The sequence below is a fragment of the Balaenoptera physalus genome (assembly GCF_965194825.1).
Source record: "Balaenoptera physalus genome assembly, chromosome: 21".
Taxonomy (NCBI): Eukaryota; Metazoa; Chordata; class Mammalia; order Artiodactyla; family Balaenopteridae; genus Balaenoptera; species Balaenoptera physalus.
In genome coordinates this window covers 38,504,893-38,524,852 of record NC_138902.1, presented here as the reverse complement: position 1 = coordinate 38,524,852, position 19,960 = coordinate 38,504,893, and the positions used below count along the sequence as shown (strand labels likewise).

At 38.3% G+C, this 19,960-nt stretch overlaps 2 protein-coding genes across 5 annotated transcripts in view; one reads left to right on the top strand and one right to left on the bottom strand.

Moving 5' to 3' along the window:
• The window catches only part of MCPH1 (microcephalin 1), a 348,745-nt gene that overhangs the window by 34,609 nt on the left and 294,176 nt on the right, over positions 1 to 19,960 (bottom strand). For 2 of the 4 annotated variants that reach the window (XM_082444095.1, XM_082444089.1), the window contains one exon: positions 7,977 to 11,325. The exons of the other annotated variants lie outside the window; for them this stretch is intronic. In XM_082444095.1, coding sequence (XP_082300221.1) covers positions 11,214 to 11,325 — 112 coding nt within the window. In that variant the 3' untranslated portion in view covers positions 7,977 to 11,213. Of the gene's footprint in view, positions 1 to 7,976; positions 11,326 to 19,960 lie in introns of those variants that run through there. 4 annotated transcript variants of the gene reach the window in all.
• Positions 1 to 19,960, top strand: part of LOC309651401 (uncharacterized protein) — a 142,855-nt gene that overhangs the window by 38,137 nt on the left and 84,758 nt on the right. The window lies entirely within an intron of this gene.

Here is a 19,960-nt window from a genome sequence, read left to right as displayed (position 1 = left end):
TCCTCTTGCTGTGCCCTGAGTCTGGTAGCTGTTTAAGAACTCTTTCTCCATCAGTTACACCCTGTGGGACCTGCAGGCACGAGCCCCTTGGCCACAGGGGCCAGGTGATGTGCAGGGTGTCCCCTGGTGGTAGCTACAAAAATCGTGCTCCTTTCAGGGAGATCCGGCAAGTTGGAGTGAGGCGGAGGGAGAGCATGAAGATTGCATCGCCGGCCCCATTTCCCAAGAGCAACTCCATAGGCCCCAGAATCCTGCCCCCAGCCAAAGCTCCTAGGCAAACAAACAGGCCTCTTTCTCAGAAGGACGAGGGGTGTGTTTCAGTCTGCCGCCTGTGCCGTGCCCTTGGGGGCGGGCAGTCTGCCAAGGACTGTCTCCCTGATTGTCGCAGGCCACTGGGTGCCAGGAACGTGAGGCCCCCTGACCTCCCCAGCCAGGCAGTCGAGGCGCTTCTCCTTAGTGGCAGTCACAGAAGCTGTAGCACCAGACACGAAAGTCAGGGCCACGGATGTGGGTGACGGTTCCCCCCCGACCCTGGGGACATACCTGTGCTCTGGAGTGCTGCACAGGGAGAGGGAGCAGATCATGCCTGATGCCTCGGGCAAGGTAGAGGGGGAGCTTGATGCGTGCTGCCGTGCGGGGAAAGCACAAAGAAAGGCCTGGAGCTAAAAAAAAAAAAAAAATGGAGCATGCTGGAGCTTGGCAGAGGGGAACGTCAGGTGCGGGAAGAAGGCCTGGGTTTGGGGGGGAAAAAAGATGGCAGGGGTAGGTGGCCCCTAGCAGCCTCTGTCCCTGGTGAGTATCCCTGCAGGCCTCTAGGGACATGTTAAGTTGGAAGCCTGCCATTCAGGCCAGTGCTTTAAGACTAGGCAGTGAGCCTCTTTCACATGAAGTCTGGGTGTGATTAGCCGTTTCTCAGATGGCTGTAGCCTGTGGGTCCCAGGCACAGGAGCCCCTTTGGTTTTCAAAGCCGGGTATTCGGGGGCTTATTTCTCGGGAGCAGGTCTTCGAAGTTGGAATGCCTGATGGGCGGATGAAACCCTCTGTCCCACAAGGAGGAGCTCAGGGCTGTGCGTTCCCTCCCAGCTGGGGGTGGCCCGGCCTGGTGGTGGGTTTGTGGTAACACTGTGTCACCCTCTCCTGCTAGTTTCATTGTGGTTTTCTTTTCATTTGCTTAATGTGTAGTCATCACTCAGCTACTTTTTAGGGGTTTTTTTTACAGAAAAAAATCGTTCCATATGTAGCTGTAGGTTCAGTGTGTTTGTGGGAGGAGTGGGGTTCAGAATCCCCCTACATTGCCATCTTGAACCAAAAATGTTTCCTTGGATACTGGGTGATGCCATTCAGGTCCAAGTTTGTACCTGAAAGTGGTGCCTCACGGTCACCACCATGAGGCTGTAGATGCAGACAGGTTTGTCTCCCAACTCCATAACCAGTCTTCTTCTTCTTCTTTTTCTTTTTTTTTTTTTCTATTAAGCATGTGGATCATCAAACCTCTACTAGGTGATTTTGAAGCTCTTTAACTTCCCTTTGCAGTGGCACCAGAACTGGGGAGAAGGTTCTAGGAAGAGTATTGCCTTTGCCAGCAAAGAGCATTTAAACTGTGCTTTTGAGAAAGAGAATATTTTTCTTTGTCACTGTGCTTCACGTTGGCTCCACACCCCCAGCACTGAGGGGGTCCCTCACGGCCCCGTCATTGTATCTGAGCATCCGTGCTGCCTTGGCAGGGGAGGTAGCCTAGACTGCGACGTCTTGAACTGACTGTATCTCTAGCTGGGCTAGAGGATAAGCTTAATACAAAGGATACAACTCAGGGGCACCCATAAGGAAACGATGCATGAAACCAGGTATGGGGGACTGAGTGTGGAGCTAGCACTCCCTTTCTAGGGGCACCACCCAAAAGATCTTGCTAGTTTTTCAGCATTAAAGTTTTTTTTATTGAGTTATAATATGCATACAGAAAAGTGCACGTACCATAAACATACAGCTGGAAAGTTTTTACAGACCCATTCCATGTAATCAATACCCAGATAACAGGGCAGAATTCGCAGCACCCAACCCCTTTTATTCACTGCCTGCACCCAATAACTACTATGCTAACTTCTAACATTATAGATTAGCTTTTTAAAGTTATTTTTTCTACTTATTTAAACTAAAAAAAAGAAAACATTTCTCCCATCCCCACCTCTAGCAACTACCAATCTGTTTTTGGTATCTATGAGCTTTTTTTTTTTTTATTTTAAGACTTCACATGTGAGAGAGCTCTTTCTGTATTTGCCTTTCTCTGAGTCTATATCACTTAGCATAATGCCCTCGAGGTCTATCCATATTGTTGCAAATGGCAAGATTTCATTCTTTTTTATGGCTGAACAATATTCCATTGTGTGTGTGTATACCACATCTCTTTTATCCATCTATCTGTTGATGGACACTTTGTTTCCATATCTGGCTATTGTAAATAATGCTGCAATAAACATGGGGGTCCATATATATTTTTGAGTTAGTATTTTCATTTTCTTTGGCTAAATATCCAGAAGTAAATGGCTGGATCATATGGTAGTTTTAATTTTAATTTTTTGAGGCCCTTCCATACTGTTTTCCATAGTGGCTGCACCAATATACATGCCCACCAGTAGGGCGCAAGGGCTCCCTTTCCTCCACACCCTCACCAACACTTGTTATTTTTGTCTTTTTCATAATGGGCATTCTGATAGGTGAGAGATGATATCTCATTGTGGTTTTGATTTGTATTTCCTTGATAATTAGTGATATTGAGCATCTTTTCATGTACCTGTTGGCCATCTTTATATCTTCTTTGGAAAAGTGTCTATTCAGATCCTCTGCTCATTTTTAAATCATTGTCTGTTTTTTGCTATTAAGTTCTATCAGTTCTTTATATATTTTGTATCTTAGTCCCTAGTCAGATATATGATTTGCAAATATTTTATCCCATTAAGTAGGTTGCCATTTCATTTTGTTAATGGTTTTCATTGCTGTGCAGAAGCTTTTTAAATTGAAAAATGTAGTCTCAGTTGTTTACTTGCTTTTGTTGCTTTTGCTTTTGTTGCCAGATTTGAAAAATCATAACCAAGATCTATGGCAAGGAGCGTATCATTCATGTTTTCTTCTAGGAGTTTTATGGTTTTAGGTCTTACATTCAGTCTTTTATCAATTTTGAGTTCATTTTTGTGTCTAATGTAAGATAGTGGTTAAAGTTCATTCTTTTGCATGTGGCTGACTAGTTTTCTCAACATCATTTACTCAAGAGACTGTTCTTTTCCTGTGTATATTCCTGGCTCCTTTGTCATAAATTAATTTACCACATATGTGTGAGTTGATTTCTGGGCTCTCTGTTGATCTATGTGTCAGTTTTATGTCAATACCTACTCTTTTAACTACTACAGCCTTGTAATATAGTTTGGGAGCATGATGGCTCCAATTTTCTTCTTCTTTCTCAAGATTGCTTGGCTATTCAGGGTCTTTTATGGTTCCATACAAATTTTAGGATTGTTCTATTTCTGCAAAAATGCCATTGGAATTTTGATAGGAACTGCTTGAATCTGTAGATCGCTTTGGGGAGTATGGACATTCTAACAATATTGATTCTTCCATTCCATGGACGTGGAAGTCTCCATTTATCTGTGTCATCTTCAATTTATTTAATGTCTTGTTTTCAATATACAGATCATTCACCTCCTTGGTTAAATTTATTTCTAAGTATTTTATTCTTTTGATGCAACTGTAAATGGGTTTTTTTCTTAATTTCCATTTCTGATATTTGTTATTAGTGTATGGAAAAAACAACAAATTTTTGTGTATTTGTAACCCACAACTTTACTGAATTTTTTAGTTCTAATAGTTTTTTGATGGAGTCTTTGGATTTTCTATATATAATATGTCATCTGCAAATAATGAAGTTTAGTTTCTCCTTTCCAATTTGGATTTCTTTCACTTTTTCCTTACCTAATTGCTGTTGCTGGGACTTCCAATACAGTGTTGAATAAAAGTGGCAGGAATGGGTATTCTTGTCTTGTTCCTGATCTTACAGGAAAAGCTGTAAAATGTTTTTCACCATTGAGTATGCTGTTAGCTCTAAGCTTGTCATACATGGATTTTGTTATGTTAAGGTATGTTCCCTCTACATTCACTTTCCTGAGGATTTTTATCATGAACTGACTTTGTATTTTTTCAAATGCTTTTTCTGCATCTATTAAGATGATCATATATTTTTCTTTTCCCTTCATTTTGTTAATGTGGTGTATCACATTGACTTGTTTGTGGATATTACACCATCCTTGCAACTCTGGAATAAATCCCACTTGATAATGTGTATGATCTTAATGTATTGTTGAATCCAGTTGGGTAATATTTAGTTCAGGATTTTTACATCTATGTTCACCAGGGTCATTGGCCTGTAATTTTCTTTTCTTGTGTCGTCCTTGTCTGGTTTTGGTATCAGGGTAATGCTCGCTCTATAAAATGAGTTTGGGAGAGTTCCCTCTTCTTCTATTTTTTGGGAAGAGTTTGAGAAGGATTGATATTCTTTGAGTATTTGGTAGAATTCACCATTAAAGCCATTTGGTTTTGAACTTTTGACTGTTGGGAAGTTTTTGATTACTGATTCAATCTCCTTATTAGTAATTGGTCTGTTCAGATTTTCTATCTCATTTCATGATTTAATCTTTGTAGGTTGTATACCATAGGAATTTATCCATTTATTCTAGGTTGTCTAATTTGTTGGCATATACAGTAGTTGTTCATAGTAATCTCTTATGATCCTCTGTATTTCTGTGTTACTTGTTGTAATTTCTTTTATTTCTGATTTCATTCATTTATGCTTTTTCTTTTTTCTTGATGAGTCTGGCTTAAAGGTTTGTCTATTATCTTTACAAAGAACCAGCTCTTAGTTTCATCTATCTTTTCTATTGTTTTTTAGTCTCTATTTTTGCTCTGATCTGAAAGTGAGTCTCATTAGCAACATACAGATGGGTCTTGTTTTTTAAATTTGTTTGTTTGTTTTGTTTTTTAATCCATTCAGCCACTCTTTCTTTTGATTGGAGCATTTTGTCCATTTACATTTAAAGTAAGTATTGATAGGTATATGCTTATTGCTATTTTATTGTTTTCTGGGTGTTTTTGTAGTTCCACTCTGTTCCTTCTTTCTTGCTCTGTTCTTTTGTGGTTTGAAGACTTTCTTTATTGGTATTCTTATATTCCTTTCCCATTATCTTTTGTATATCTACTATAGGTTTTTGCTTTGTGATGACCATCAGGCTTCCATATAATAACCTATATTTATAAGTCTGTTTTTTAGCTGATAACAAGTTTGAATGCACTCTTAAGTTCTACATTTTTACTCTTCCTCTCCCACGTTTTATGTTTCTAATTCACATTTTACATCTTTTTATCTTGTGTATCCCCTAACTAATTATTGTAGTTATAGTTATTTTTACAAGTTTTGCCTTTATCTTTATACCTGCTTCACAGGTGATTAATTCACTACATTTACTATATATTTACCTTTACCAGTGAGAGTTATACTTTCATATGTTTTCTTGCTACTAATTAGTGCCATTACTTTTTCCCCTAAAGAATTCCCTTTAACATTTCTTGTAAGGGCAATTTAGTGGTGATGACTCTTTTAACTTTTGTCAAGAAAACTCTATCTCACCTTTAATTCTAAATGATAACTTTGCTGGATAGAGTATTCTTGGTTTGGGAGTTTTTTTCTTTTCAGCACTTTGAATCTATTGTGCTGTTTCTTCCTGTTCTGCAGAGTTTCTGCTTAAAAATATGATTATGGGGATTTCTTTGTATATAACAAGTTGTTTTTCTCTTTTTGCTTTATTTGAATTTCACCAGTTTTTCCAGTAATGTCCTTTTCCTGTTCCACAATCCAATCCAGAGTACCACATTGCATTTGCCTGCCCTTTTTTGGATCTTTTTTTTTTTTAATTTTTTATTTATTTATGGCTGTGTTGGGTCTTCATTTCTGTGCGAGGGCTTTCTCCAGTTGTGGCAAGCGGGGTGCCACCCTTCATCGCGGTATGCTGGCCTCTCACTATCGCGGCCTCTCGTTGCGGAGCACAGGCTCCAGACGCGCAGGCTCAGTAATTGTGGCTCACGGGCTAGTTGCTCCGTGGCATGTGGGATCTTCCCAGACCAGGGCTCGAACCCATGGTCCCTGCATTAGCAGGCAGATTCTCAACCACTGCGCCACCAGGGAAGCCCTGGATCTTTTTTTAATTAACCAAATTTTCCCAATTTTTCTCTATTAGCTTTTAGTTACATAGTCTCATAATTATTTTTAAATGTTTAGCTTTGAAGAAAGTAACTTATTATACTTTCTGGAATGAGCTAGTTCCTTATCCGTGGATAACAGATTAAGTTGCCTTATTATTTTTACCTAATATAATTTTTTTTACCTAATAATTATTTTTACCTAATAATAATAATTATTATTACCTAAAAACCAGTTACAAGTTGGGAGGTACCTACTAAATATGACAAGTTTTGTTTTAGGATAATTGACCTCTGTCTCTGTTTCTAATGGTAGTTAGGTTGCAGGGCCAGTTATCTATTTGGAGTCTCCTAGTGTGTGATATAAACAATGTCATCTGCATGTTGGGAATATGCATCCTCCTATTTTGTATGTTAGAAGGAGAAACATCCCAGTCATCCAAAATTTACAATAAGAGGAGCCAGGAAGGACTGCTGGAATGTTGAGCTAGTCTATTATCTTTTTTTTTTTTTAATATTTATTTATTTATTTAGGCTGTGCCAGGTCTTAGCTGTGGCACGCATGTGGGATCTAGTTCCCCGACCAGGGGTTGAACCCGGGCCCCCTGCATTGGGAGCATGGAGACTTACCCACTGGACCACCAGGGAAGTGTCTATTATCTTAATGGTGAGGAAATTGAGCCTAAGAAATCCTGAGCCTGCCCAGATCACACAGCTAGTATATGCTGAGACTAAGCTACACTACATAACCTGGGCTTCCCACTCCTCCCCACTCTTATACTTTATTTGCATTTGGCTTATGTGTTTATGTACATGCTCAATCAAGAATATTCTTCACGCAGATTTAAATTTGGCTTCATATGCTTCTGTTTATCTCAGCAGATAAAATGTACTTTGTTTTATTTTTTTCTTCTTGAGAGCGACACACCCTATCAGAGCTTTTGTCTTTTTTTTTTTTTTTAATCTTTATTTATTTATTTACTTATTTTGGCTGCTTTAGGTCTTCATTGCTGCGTGCGGGCTTTCTCTAGTTGCGGCGAGCAGGAGCTACTCTTCTTTGACGTGCGTGGGCTTCTCATTGCGGTGGCTTCTCTTGTTGCGGAGCACAGACTCTAGGCTTGCAGGCTTCAGTAGTTGCAGCACGTGGGCTCAGTAGTTGTGGCTTACAGGCTCTAGAGCGCAGGCTCAGTAGTTGTGGTGCATGGGCTTAGCTGCTCCGAGGCATGTGGGATCTTCTTGGACCATAGATTGAGCCCGTGTCCCCTGCATTGGCAGGTCGATTCTTAACCACTGTGCCACCAGGGAAGTCCCTAAAATGGACTTTAGAGTGAGCACTCTGATTTCTTTCTCTGCAGCTTAACTTCAATTTTATTATAGCTCATCCAGTAGGACAAAAATCACACTTAGGGCTTCCCTGGTGGCGCAGCGGTTGAGAATCTGCCTGCTAATGCAGGGGACACAGGTTCGAGCCCTGGTCTGGGAAGATCCCACATGCCGCGGAGCAACTAGGCCCATGAGCCACAACTACTGAGCCTGTGTGTCTGGGGCCTGTGCTCCACAATAAGAGAGGCCGCGATAGTGAGAGGCCCGTGCACCGCGATGAAGAGTGGCCCCCGCTTGCCGCAACTAGAGAAAGCCCTCACACAGAAACAAAGACCCAACACAGCCAAAAATAAATAAATCAATTAATTAATTAAAAAAAAAAAAAGCAAGGCTTTAAAAAAAAATCACACTTAGACTTGATTACAAGTTATTATTAACTTGCAAACAAAAAAGTATGAATTTAAAGGTCGTTTCATTCGTCAGAGATCACTAGAGCATGGAAGGTTTCTCCCCAGCTTTCCTCATAAGTTACTGGACATCATTCACAGTTTATCACTGGTGTCACTAGTGCCGTTTCTCCCTCCTCACCTCCCCCACTCACCTCTTTTTCTGTATGTCTGTAATCCAATAATAATTATCACATTGGCTAGAAATGGTGACCATATTGTTATATTCAGTGTCTAAGGCCTTTCATGCTTTAAAACAAATATTGAAAATCATTTAAATTATTTTTAAAAGTTTTTTCCTATAAATAGCTTCAAAATTTCTGAAAGAAATAAGACTGTTAAGATTCAACCGTACCATTTCTTGAATCGGTACTCTTCTAATAATTTACGGGATTTAAACACATTGTTCTTTTTCTGTTGAAAGATACGTATTTTGGAAATGTTCCTTTCCCCCCCCGCTCCCTTTCATTTTTGTAAAGAAAACACTACCCCTGGAGACAGGCCATTTGAACAGCCTACAGCTATGTGCGGCTAAGCATCAGTCACTCTTCCGTTCCACTGAAGAGTGTCCGTGATAATTCCCCTTGTCACCTGCCAAGGGATGTCAGCAGCCACCCTACGTAATGTTACTTCTTCTGTACTGATGACCCTCGGTATGGGTCACTTGCCTTGACCTGTGACCATTTTGTTATCCGGCATCTGAGTGTCTTTCTGAGGCTACATTTGGACGAGCACTGACACCTCATAGAGCAGTTAGAAAGGACATCTCCCATTGTCTCTGGCTTTCAAACCTTTCATTAGGCATTGTTCAGAGTTGGACAGTAGGCTTCCTCTCTTCCTTTATTTTCTATACCTCACGCTATTACTGTTTCTCTTATCAAAACCTAAAGCCCAGATTTTTAAATGATTGTTTTATTCTTTTTTGGAAATCCATGCCAATTTCTGTTGTTTACCGAACAGTATATTACTTTCAGGTTTGCCTTCTCTGCCAAGAGCTTTATTTATTATTCAGTATTACAACAGCAAAATTCCTCTACTTATATCTTTCAAAACCCTGGTGTGTCTACAGAGTTTTTATCATTAATCTCCTGTCTTAAGCAAAAGATCCATCATTCTTGTATCATTATCTCATATTTAGTCACCCTATACATATTCTTGGTTAACTTCTTTTTTCTTAATCATTTCAATATTTTCTTCCTCATTCTTCTTTGCCCAATATTATTTAGTTCAAAACCTATTTTGATCTCACCATGTACCACACTGGATCAGGCACATCACATCACATTGGAGAAGAGACACAGTCGGTGCTTCCTGGAGCTGAGAGCCCAGTAAGAGAGATAGATGAGACTTACTTGCTTCATTTAACAAACATTTGTTACTCCTTAACTCTCTAGTTGATTGTAGCTAACATCTCTAAAAAGGATACAAATGGCAACTACCTGAGGACTGAAAAGTAAACAACATCAGGCAGATTGAGGGGGAAGTAAGAATTTGAAAAATGACCAGTACCAGTGAGTGTCCAGGAGTTTTTTTCTTTTATCTCCTGACTTTCACCTGAGCAGTCTGAGTTGCAGAACTACACAGCAGGTGCAGACTGCAAAACCTCCAAGAGAAATCCTATTTTTTCTGGCCAGAGAACTAAGAAAAGGGGACCCTGTGAGCTGAAGAGGGCAGTGGGGATGGGAAAGCTGTTTTCTTTTCTTTCTTTTTTTTTTTTTTTTTTTTTTTGCCTTTTTTCTCTCTTGGCTCAGCCATAAAGCTAACTCACTTTTCAGAGGCACCTAAAATCCCAAGGGAAAACTATCTTTATGGTCAGAGGAACTGGGGAAAGAGGCCCTGGAGAGTCAGACTTTGTCAGGGAAATCCAAGAGAGAAGTGAGTTTGAGAAGGTCATCCCCCAAGTCTGTGTAGGAATGTGCACAAGCCCCATGCTCATCCAGAGCTGTGAATGCACGGAACAGACCCAGTGAAGAATAGAAAGGCTTGGAAAACTGAACCGAGATGGAAAACACTGCCCACTGAAGGCAAAAAGGACTTGCAGTCTCAATCTAACCAGGCTGATGGCCTGCTAAAACAGACAACACAAAATGAGCATTGGCAAAGTGCTCAAACAGGACCCAAGTCTCATATCACAAATACTTAATGTCTAAGATATAAGGCAGAATTACTTCATACAAAAAAATAAGGAAAGTATGACCATTTCTCAAGGGAAAAGGCAATCAAATGCCAACAGTGAGATGACTCAGATGTTGGAATCCGTGGACAATGTCTTTAAGCGGCTATTATAACCATGCTTGAGATAAACAAAAGGTACAAATAAGTTCTCAACAGAGAGAGAACAACTATTTTTAAAAAGAACGAGATGAGGGGGCTTCCCTGGTGGTGCAGTGGTTGAGAATCTGCCTGCCAATGCAGGGGACACGGGTTCGAGCCCTGGTCTGGGAAGATCCCACATGCCGCGGAGCAGCTGGGCCCGTGAGCCACAACTACTGAGCCTGCGCGTCTGGAGCCTGTGCTCCGCAATAAGAGAGGCCGCGATAGTGGGAGGCCCGCGCGGCACGATGAAGAGTGGCCCCCACTTGCCGCAACGAGAGAAAGCGCTCGCCCAGAAATGAGGACCCAGCACAGCCATGAATAAATAAATAAAATAAATAAAATAAACCCAAAAAAAAGTAAAAAAAAAAAAAAAAAAAAAGAACAAGATGAATATTTTAGGACTGAAAAATACAATGTAATACAAATTTTTTTTTTAATTTACTGGATGGGCTCAATAGAATGGACACATCAGAAAGAGACACACTAGAAAATAATTAATTGAAATAATCCAATCTGAAGTATACAGCAAACAAAGATTTAAAACAAAATTAACAGAGCCTCAGGGACCTGTGGGACAATATCGAAACAATATCTAACATTTATATCATTGGAGTCTCAGAAGGAGAAGAAAAAGATTGGTGCAGAAAAGATATTTAGAAAATAATTGGCATGCTTAACTTACCAAATTTGAGGGAAAACATAAACCTCAGTGAACCTCAATCAGGAAGAAGTTGAAGAAAACCATGCCAAGACACATCATAATCAAACTGCAAAAGGAAGAAGGATAGAGTGGAAAGCAGATAAGGGAGAAGAGGAAGGGGAAAAGAAGACTAAAAGGAGGAGAGACAGACTGGGAGGAGAGACACAGAGAGAAGAAGAAAAAATGAAAAACTATGAAAGCAGTAGATAAAAACACATTACATATAGACAAAAATTACATATGATGGAAGATTTCTCATCTGAAACCACGGTGGCATGAAGACTGTCAAACATCTTTAAAGTGCTGAAAGAAAAAAAAAAAAAGCTATCAACCCAGAGTTCTATATGTACCAAAAATGTCCTTTGGAAATACAAAATACATTTTCAAATGAAAAAAGCTAGGAGAATTTGGCACCAGCACTTCTGCTCTAAAAGAAATGCTAAAGGAAATTCTCCTGGCTAAGGGAAACTTGAAACTTAAGGAATGAAGGAATAGCAAGAGAAATTATAAATATCTGGATAAAGTATTTTTCTCTTTAAGCTGCTTAAAATGTGTGTGATGGAAAGCAAACACTATAACATTGCTTGGTGAGGCTGCCAATGTACGTAGTTGTGATACATATGACAGTGATATAAAAAGGATGAGACTAAAGGGACTGATACGCTTGTAAGGCATCTATGTCTTGCTTAAAAAGAGAAATTCACTGTAACTGGACTATAAAGTATGTATGTTGTAATAGAGCTACCAGAAAAAAAAATATGCAACAGGAGTTTTTTTTTCAAAAAAAGATAAATTTAAATTTAAATGGAATAGTAATAAATACATTCAAATAATACATTCAAAAAGTGCAGGAAAGGGGAAGGATAGGAACAACAACAAAAACCAGGAAAAACAGAAAACAAAATGATCAGCCTAAATTCAAACACATCAATAACATTAAATGTGACAAGTCTACATGCATCCAGTAAATTACAGAGGTTTTCATATTAGATAAAAACAAGACTCCATTATTACAAGAAACCCACTTTATATATGGTGATAGCTTAAAAGTAAAACTATGGGAAAAGTAATATCCGAACACTAATCCAAAGAAAGCTGAAGTGGCCAAAACAAAATACATAATGATAAAGGGGTCAGTTCATTAAGAAGACATAACGATCTTAAATGCGAATACCCCCGACTACAGGGCATCGAAATATATGGAGCAAATTCTGACAGAATTACACTGTTTCAAAAACAACCAAAAAAACCCTGCTAGAGCTAATAAACAATTCAAAGTTGCAGGATAAAAAATGAACACACAAAAATGGGTTTTATTTTTATACACTAGACAATCCAAAAATGGAAATTAAGAGACAAAATCATTTATGATAGAATCAGAAAGAGTAAAATATTTAAGGATAAATTTAACCAAGGAGACAAAAGACTTGTACACTGAAAACTACAAAAATTTCTGAAAGAAATTAAAGACGTAAGTAAATGGAGAGAGAGCGCATGTTCATAGATTGGAAGATTTAATATTGCTAACATGACAAACTACCCAACATTATCTACAGGTTCAATAAAATCCCTCCCCAAATCTACTGGCAATAGGAAAAAATACATTAATTGGAATTTATCAAAATTGAAAGCTTTTATTCATCAAAGGACACTATCAGGAAAGTGAAAAGGTAGACATAGAGTGGGAGAAAATATTTTCAAATCATATATTTGATAAAAAAAATAAGTTAGAATATATAAAGAACCCCTGCAATTCAACAGCAAAAATCAACACAATTCAGAAATGGGCAAAATACTTAAATAGACATTTCTCCAAAGAAAGTATATAAATGGCTAAAAAGCACACGAAATGGTACTCAACATCACAAGTCATTAGGAAAATGCAAATCAAAACCACAGTGAGATACCAGTTCACACACAATAGGATGGCTATTTTTAAAGAAAAGAAAAAAATGAACAAGTATCTGCCAATAAGAATGTAAAATGTGTAGCCACTGTGGGAAAATGTTTGATTCCTCAAAAAGTTGAACAGAATTACCATATGATTCAGCAATTCTACTTCTGGGTATATATTCAAAAGAATTGAAAGCAGGGACTCAAATACTTGCACACCAATGTTCACAGCAGCATTATTCACAATAGCCAAAAGGTGGAAGCAACCCAAACATCCATCAACATATGAAGAGATTTTTGTTTTAAATGTAGCATATATATATATATATATATATATATACACACACACACATATATATATACTAGCATATTATTCATTCTTAAAAAGGAATGAAATTTTGATATATGCTACAACATAGATAAACCTTGAAAACATTATGTTAGGTGAAATAAACCAGACATAAAATGACAAATATTGTATGATTCCATTAATATGAAGTACCCAGAGTAAGCAGTTTCCTAGAGACAGAAAGTAGAACAGAGGTTACCAGGGACTATGGGGAGGGGGACCTGGGGAGTTAGTGTTTAGTGGGTAAAGAGTTTCTGTTTGCCATGATGAAAGAGTTCTGGAAATGGATGGTGGTGATGGCTGGATAACATTGTGAACATATTTAATGCCACTAAGTTGTACACCTATAAGTGGTTAAAATGGTAAACTTTATGATATGTATTTTTACCACATTAAGCAATTAAAAATGTTTTTAAATATGAGAGAATTTAAAAGAGATAAGTCTGCAATTATACTTAGAGATCTCAAGACCTCTCTCTTGATAACTGATAGAACAAATAGACCAAAAATCAATAAGGATGTAGAAGACCAGAAAAACATTACCAATCAATTTGATAAAATTGATAATTATAAAATACTTCACCCCAAACAGTAGGATACATATTCTTTTCAAGTGCATAGGAAACATTTACCAAGATAAACCATATTCTGGACCATAAAACATACCTTAAAAAATTTAAAAGCATAAATGGAAATTATTCCAGTTGTTTTCTCTGACCCTAATGGTATTAAATTGGAAATCAATAACTGAAAAATTCCCAAATATTTATAAATTAAACAGTGTACTTCTAAATAGCTAATGGGGCAAAGAGGAATTTTCTAGGGTAATTATAAAGTTTGAACTGAATAAAAATGAAATGCAATATGGCATATTTGTGGAATATAAAAAAAAACACAACAAAAAAGTAAACTCAAAGCAGGAAGAAATAATAACAATAAATGAAATTCAAAACAGACATTAGAGAAATTTGACCCCAAACTAGTTCTTTGAAAATATCAGTAAAATTAATGAACTACCAACTAGGCTGACCAAGAAAAACATGAGAGAATACACAGATTACCAATAACAGGAATGAAAGATGGGATCCCAGTACTGATTCCATAAACATTAAAAGGACAAGGGAACACTATGAAGAACTCTAGTCTCATAAATTCAACAATTTAGATTAAACAGACCAATTATTTGAAAGGCGCAAGCTACCAAATCTTGTTCTAGAAGAAGTAGAAACTGGATAGTTCTATATTTATTAAACTGGATATATAGCTTTAAAAAAAAAAATCCCCATTTGGGGAGAACGCCAAGCCTAAATGCCCTGATTTACTGGTGAATTTTACCAATCTCTTCCAGAATACAGAAGAGGAAAGCTAACTTCCCAGCATATCTTACAAGGTATTATTCTGATGCAAAAGTCATATAAAGAGGGACTTCCCTGGTGGTTCAGTGGTTAAAACTCCACGCTTCCAATGCAGGGCATGAGGGTGTGATCCCTGGTTGGGGAACTAGGATCCCACATGCCACGCATGGTGTGGCCGGAAAAAAAAAAAAAAAAGTCATACAAGGAGAAAACAAGAGAAGAAAACTGGAGACCAATATCCTTCAGGAACAGAGTCATGAAGTTCTCAGAAAAATATTAGCAAATCAAATCTGGCAATATGTCAAAAGGATAATATATCACAACCAAGTGAGGTTCATTCTAGGAACTCAAGACTAGTTCAACATTCAAAAGTCAATATAACTCACCCTACTAATAGAATAAAAAAGAAAACCCACATGGTAATCTCAATAGATGAAGAAAAACATTCGGAAAAAAATTAAAAATCAATGTAATTCATCATATAGAAAAAATAAAAACCATATGGTAATATCAATATATGCAGAAAAAGCATTGGTGAAGTTCAGCATCCATTTCTGATTTAAAAAACAGAAGCAAAAGATTCCAGCAAACTAGGAATAGACAGTGTATTAGTTTTCTAACACTGCCGCACAAAGTACCAAAAACTGTGGCTTAAAGCAACAGAAATTGTTACTTCATGCTTCTGGAGGCTAGTCTTAACCATTCTACGGAAGGATCCTTTCTTGCCTCTTCTAGCTTCTGCTGTTTGCTGGCAACCCTTGTTCTCTGGCTTGTAGATAAATCTGTCCATTCACGTGGCTGTCTTTTACCTGTGTGTGTCTATGTTTTCTTCCTCTGTATATGTCTGTGTTCAAATTTCACCTTTATGTGAGATGCTACAGACTGAATATTTGTGTCCCTCCAAAATTCATATGTTGAAATTCTGATGCCCAACGTGATGGTATTTGGAGGTGGGGGCCTTAGGGAGGTGACTCAATCATGATGGCAGAGCCCTCATGAATGGAATTATGCCCTTAAAAAGGAGACCCCAGACAGCACCCTGACCCCTGCTGCCAAGTGCGACACAGCAAGAAGACAGTTGTCTATGAACCAGGAAGCAGGCTCTGACCAGGCACCATATCAGCCAGCATTTTCATCTTGGACTACACACCCTCCAGATCTGTGATAAATTTCTGTTGTTTAAGCCATCCAGTCTATGGTGTTTTTATTATAGCAGCTCAAATGTACTAAGACATAAGGACATCAGCCATATTGAATTAGGACCCAACCTAATGACTTCATCTTAACTTGATAATCTGCAAAGACCCTATTTCCAAATAAGATCACACTTATAGGTATTTAAGGTGAGTATTTAAACATATCTTTTGGGGGGGGACACAATTCAACCTATAACAGAAGGGAACTGATCTTTGCAAACAAGCAAAGACAAAACAATGGAGAAAAGATTGTCTTTTCAACAAATGGTGCTGATTAGATACATATATAAAACCACTACATTGAACACCTTAAACTTATACAGTGTTATTTGTCAATTAAATCCCAATAAAACTGGGGGAAAATGGTGCTGGAACAACTGGACATCCACTTGCAATAAAATAAACCCAGACCCAGAAATTACACCTTTCACAAAAATTAACTCAATATGGATCACAGACCTAAATGTAAAATGTAAAACTATGAAAACTTCTAGAAGATAACAGGAGGAAACCTACATGACCTTGGGTATGGTGATGCCTTTTTAGATAGAACACCAAAGACACAATCCATGAAAGACATGATTGATAAACTGCCCTTCGTTGAAATTTAAAATTTCTGCTCTGTGAAAGACAATATTAAGAAAATTTGAAGACCAGCCACAGACTAAGAGAAAATATTTGCAAAAGACACATCAGGTAAAGAACTGTTATCCAAAATATTCAAAGAACTCTTAAATCTCAGAAGTAAGAAAACAAATAACCCAGTTTTAAAAAAATGGACCAAAGACCTTAACAGACACCTTGCCAAAGAAGATATACAGATGACAAATAAGCATAAGAAAAGATGCAGCACATCACATGTCATCAGAGAAATGCAAGTTAAAACAAGGAGATACCACTACACACCTATTAGAATGGCCAAAATCTGGAACGCTGACAACACCAAATGCTGGTGAGAATGTGGGGTAACAGGAACTCTCATTCATTGATGGTGGGAATGCAAAATGGTAGTCACTTGGGAAGACAGCGGGCAGTTTCTTACTACACTAAACATACTCTTACCACGTGATCCAGCAGTTATGCTCCTTGATATTTACCCAAAGGAGCTGAAAACTTACGTCCCCACAAAAACCTGCACATGCATGTTTTTATTTCATAATTGCCAAAACTTGGAAGCTACCAAAATGTACTTCAGTTAGTAAAAGGATAAATAAACTAGGCTACATCCAGGCAATGGAATATTAATCAGTTATAAAAAGAAATGAGCTATCAATCCCCAAAAAGACATAGAAGAACCTTAAATGCATATTACAAAGTAAAAGAAACTAATCTGAAAAAGGTTACATACTGTATGATTCCAACTATATGACATTCTGGAAAAGGCGAAACTACGGAGAGAGTAAAAAATCAGTACTTGCCCAGGGTTGGAGCAAGGAAGGGATGAATACAGAGAGCACAGAGAATTTTTAGGACACTAAAACTATTTTTCTGTATGATACTATAATGACGGATACATGTCATTATACATTTGTTAAAACCCATAGAATGTACAACGCAAAAAGTGAACTGTAATATAAACTATGACCTTTAGTTAATGTTCATATGGGTTCATCACTTGTAGCAAATGTACAACACTAATGTAAGATGTTAGAAATAGGGGAAAATGGGCGGTGTGTGAGGGGATATATGGGAACTCTCTACTTCTTGCTCAATATTTTTTGTAAATCTAAAAGTAAAAATTGTCTTAATTTTTGTAAATCTCTAAATTTTATAGCATCTCATTTCTCCCCCCCCCCTTTTCTCTTTAACCAAAATATAAAACATAACATAAGGAACATAAGATTTACTAACATTACCTGTGTTCGTCGCTGTCCTTTCTTTGTTAATTTTCCTGCCATTTAGGAGACTGGCTAATTTTGCTTTCTCCACTGTCAAAAATAACCACCAGCAGAGGCTGCTAGAATGCAGGCATCCCTCTCAGGAGAGGCACGTCTGTGCTGCTCTGGCTTTGCTCTGACTGCTACGGACATGCACCATGGGAAAGCGTTTAATGGCAGAGATTTTTCAGAGAATTTAAAATCTGTGTGTGTGTTCTATAGGGTGTCCTATGAATATTCTTGAAGCAAGAAGATAAATAGTCTGGATGCCTGAACAGCTGAAGTGAACTCACATCTTTCTTTCTGGATGTTTATGTGTAAAGAAAGTTGAAAGAAAAAGAAATTCTTTTCATTTTGTAGCCTCCACAGTTCCCAATCTAGCTAAGTTCTCAAGAAAACGAGAATAAATTTCACTTAAGTTAAATCGCAACTGTAAGTGAGGGGTCCAGGTCTTGGCTTAATGTTTTTACAAAGAAAATTCCCAGTATTGAGAGAGAAGAGATGACGATTTAAAAGCTTATTTTAAAAATACATTCCTCAGGACTATTTGATTAATTTGTAGAATCATTTTATTTTCAGTTCTTTCAATCTCTGAGGAATGTCTAGAATTGCTAATAGGTTCATTAAGAGTTTCGTTAAACTCCCTCAATAAAATTCTGAATGTGATTTCACTTTATTCCCAGAGGTTATCCAAGAAAGGAAGCGAAGAATGTTCTTTTAGAAAACATGAAGTGGGAAAATGTTTAAAACTATTTATAGCAGCACTTAGCTGTGGAAATCCCAGACTCTACCATCTATTTATAGTTATTCTTTGGGTTAAAAGGGTGAAACCAGAAATCTTGAAAATGCTGCATGCTTTTATCCAGCAGTTGAAACTAATCAGCTGTCTTTCTGTGGTTATGATAACCAGATACTTACAAGAGTAATTCTGGAAATGATAATAAATATATCTTGACTAAGGAGAAAAAAACCTGTTTAAATCGAAAAGAGCGATGTTTTTCCTGAGTAAGTGATTCTTACTTGCTTTTCTTGTGTTTTCTAGTTTAGTGCAAGTTGGATTCTGTCTGTAGTATGTGGGCTTATCTGATGTAAAGGAGGCAGGAGAGTGGGCTTATGAAGGAATTCCCAACACTGGTTGATTAATCTGAATAAAAAAAGAAGGCCAGGTAAAATTACCAAGCTTCAAACAGCAGACTTGAAACATTCCTCTGAGGAATACCAGTTTCTGGAAATTCCACCAGACCGTAACAGCAAACTCTGGCCTCGAATATGTGACACAGAATCTGCACATACACAACATGAACTGTATATTCTCTTGACCCTTAGGAGCTTGATGGTGGTTTTCCTAATATGTTCTTCTGGAGGAAAAAGACAAGTTAGGAGGTTATTGCGGTGGAATGTCCAGAGCTCATGAGAGGGTGGCCCAGGGCAGTGGTCAGGAGCCTGAGGGGGAGGCCTTGCCAAGGTGTTCGGGTGCTAAGAATGAACTTCCAACCAAAAGGAAAACTTTGTCTCAATCATAATGTGACCTTTGGCTGTGGATACAAATCTTAGAGATAATTTAGAACGAATTAATACAGCGATGGGTAAACAACAAGGTCGTGTTCCTGCCTCAACTTTCTTTGCATACGCCTCACACGAAATCCCACCCAACTGGGAATTTATTAATCATCCCTAATTCAAACCTGTAAGCAGAACTTTTGTAGAACCCAATATGCTTTCGTGTCAACCACTTTAGACAGAAAAATCAGGCTTCCAAAATGCACGGAAGCATTTCATCTCCTGTGGCCACATTTTATCAAAGTCCATCCTGTTGCCCAGGCAACGCATCCTGGTATCACCTAAGAGCAAGGTCAACACCTCCCTGGGACCCTGACGCGTCCATGCCTTTTCATCTGGAGGATAAACTTACCCAATAACTTCTTTCTCATCCACCTACGTCGTGATCTCACCTTTTCAGTTCCCAAACGGTAGTTGCTAAGCCGTCCACTTGTCACTTAACCCCATGCTGCCTTATGCCACCTCTGGCGCCACTGTCCTTTCTATCTGTTTCCTGCGGCCACTGCGGCTCCTCTGTGTCCACCTCTGGGACCCCAGCCTCAGCGACCTCATTATCTGCTGTTGAGGACTTGACTGATTTCCCTGGAAACCACATATGCTGCATTCACCAGAGGGAAACTGGGGGACAAGTCAGGGCCCCGGGGTCCTCACCCTTGAAATGATGTACAATCATTTCTCCTCTCTAAGTCTGTTTCCTCGCGTTTGAAA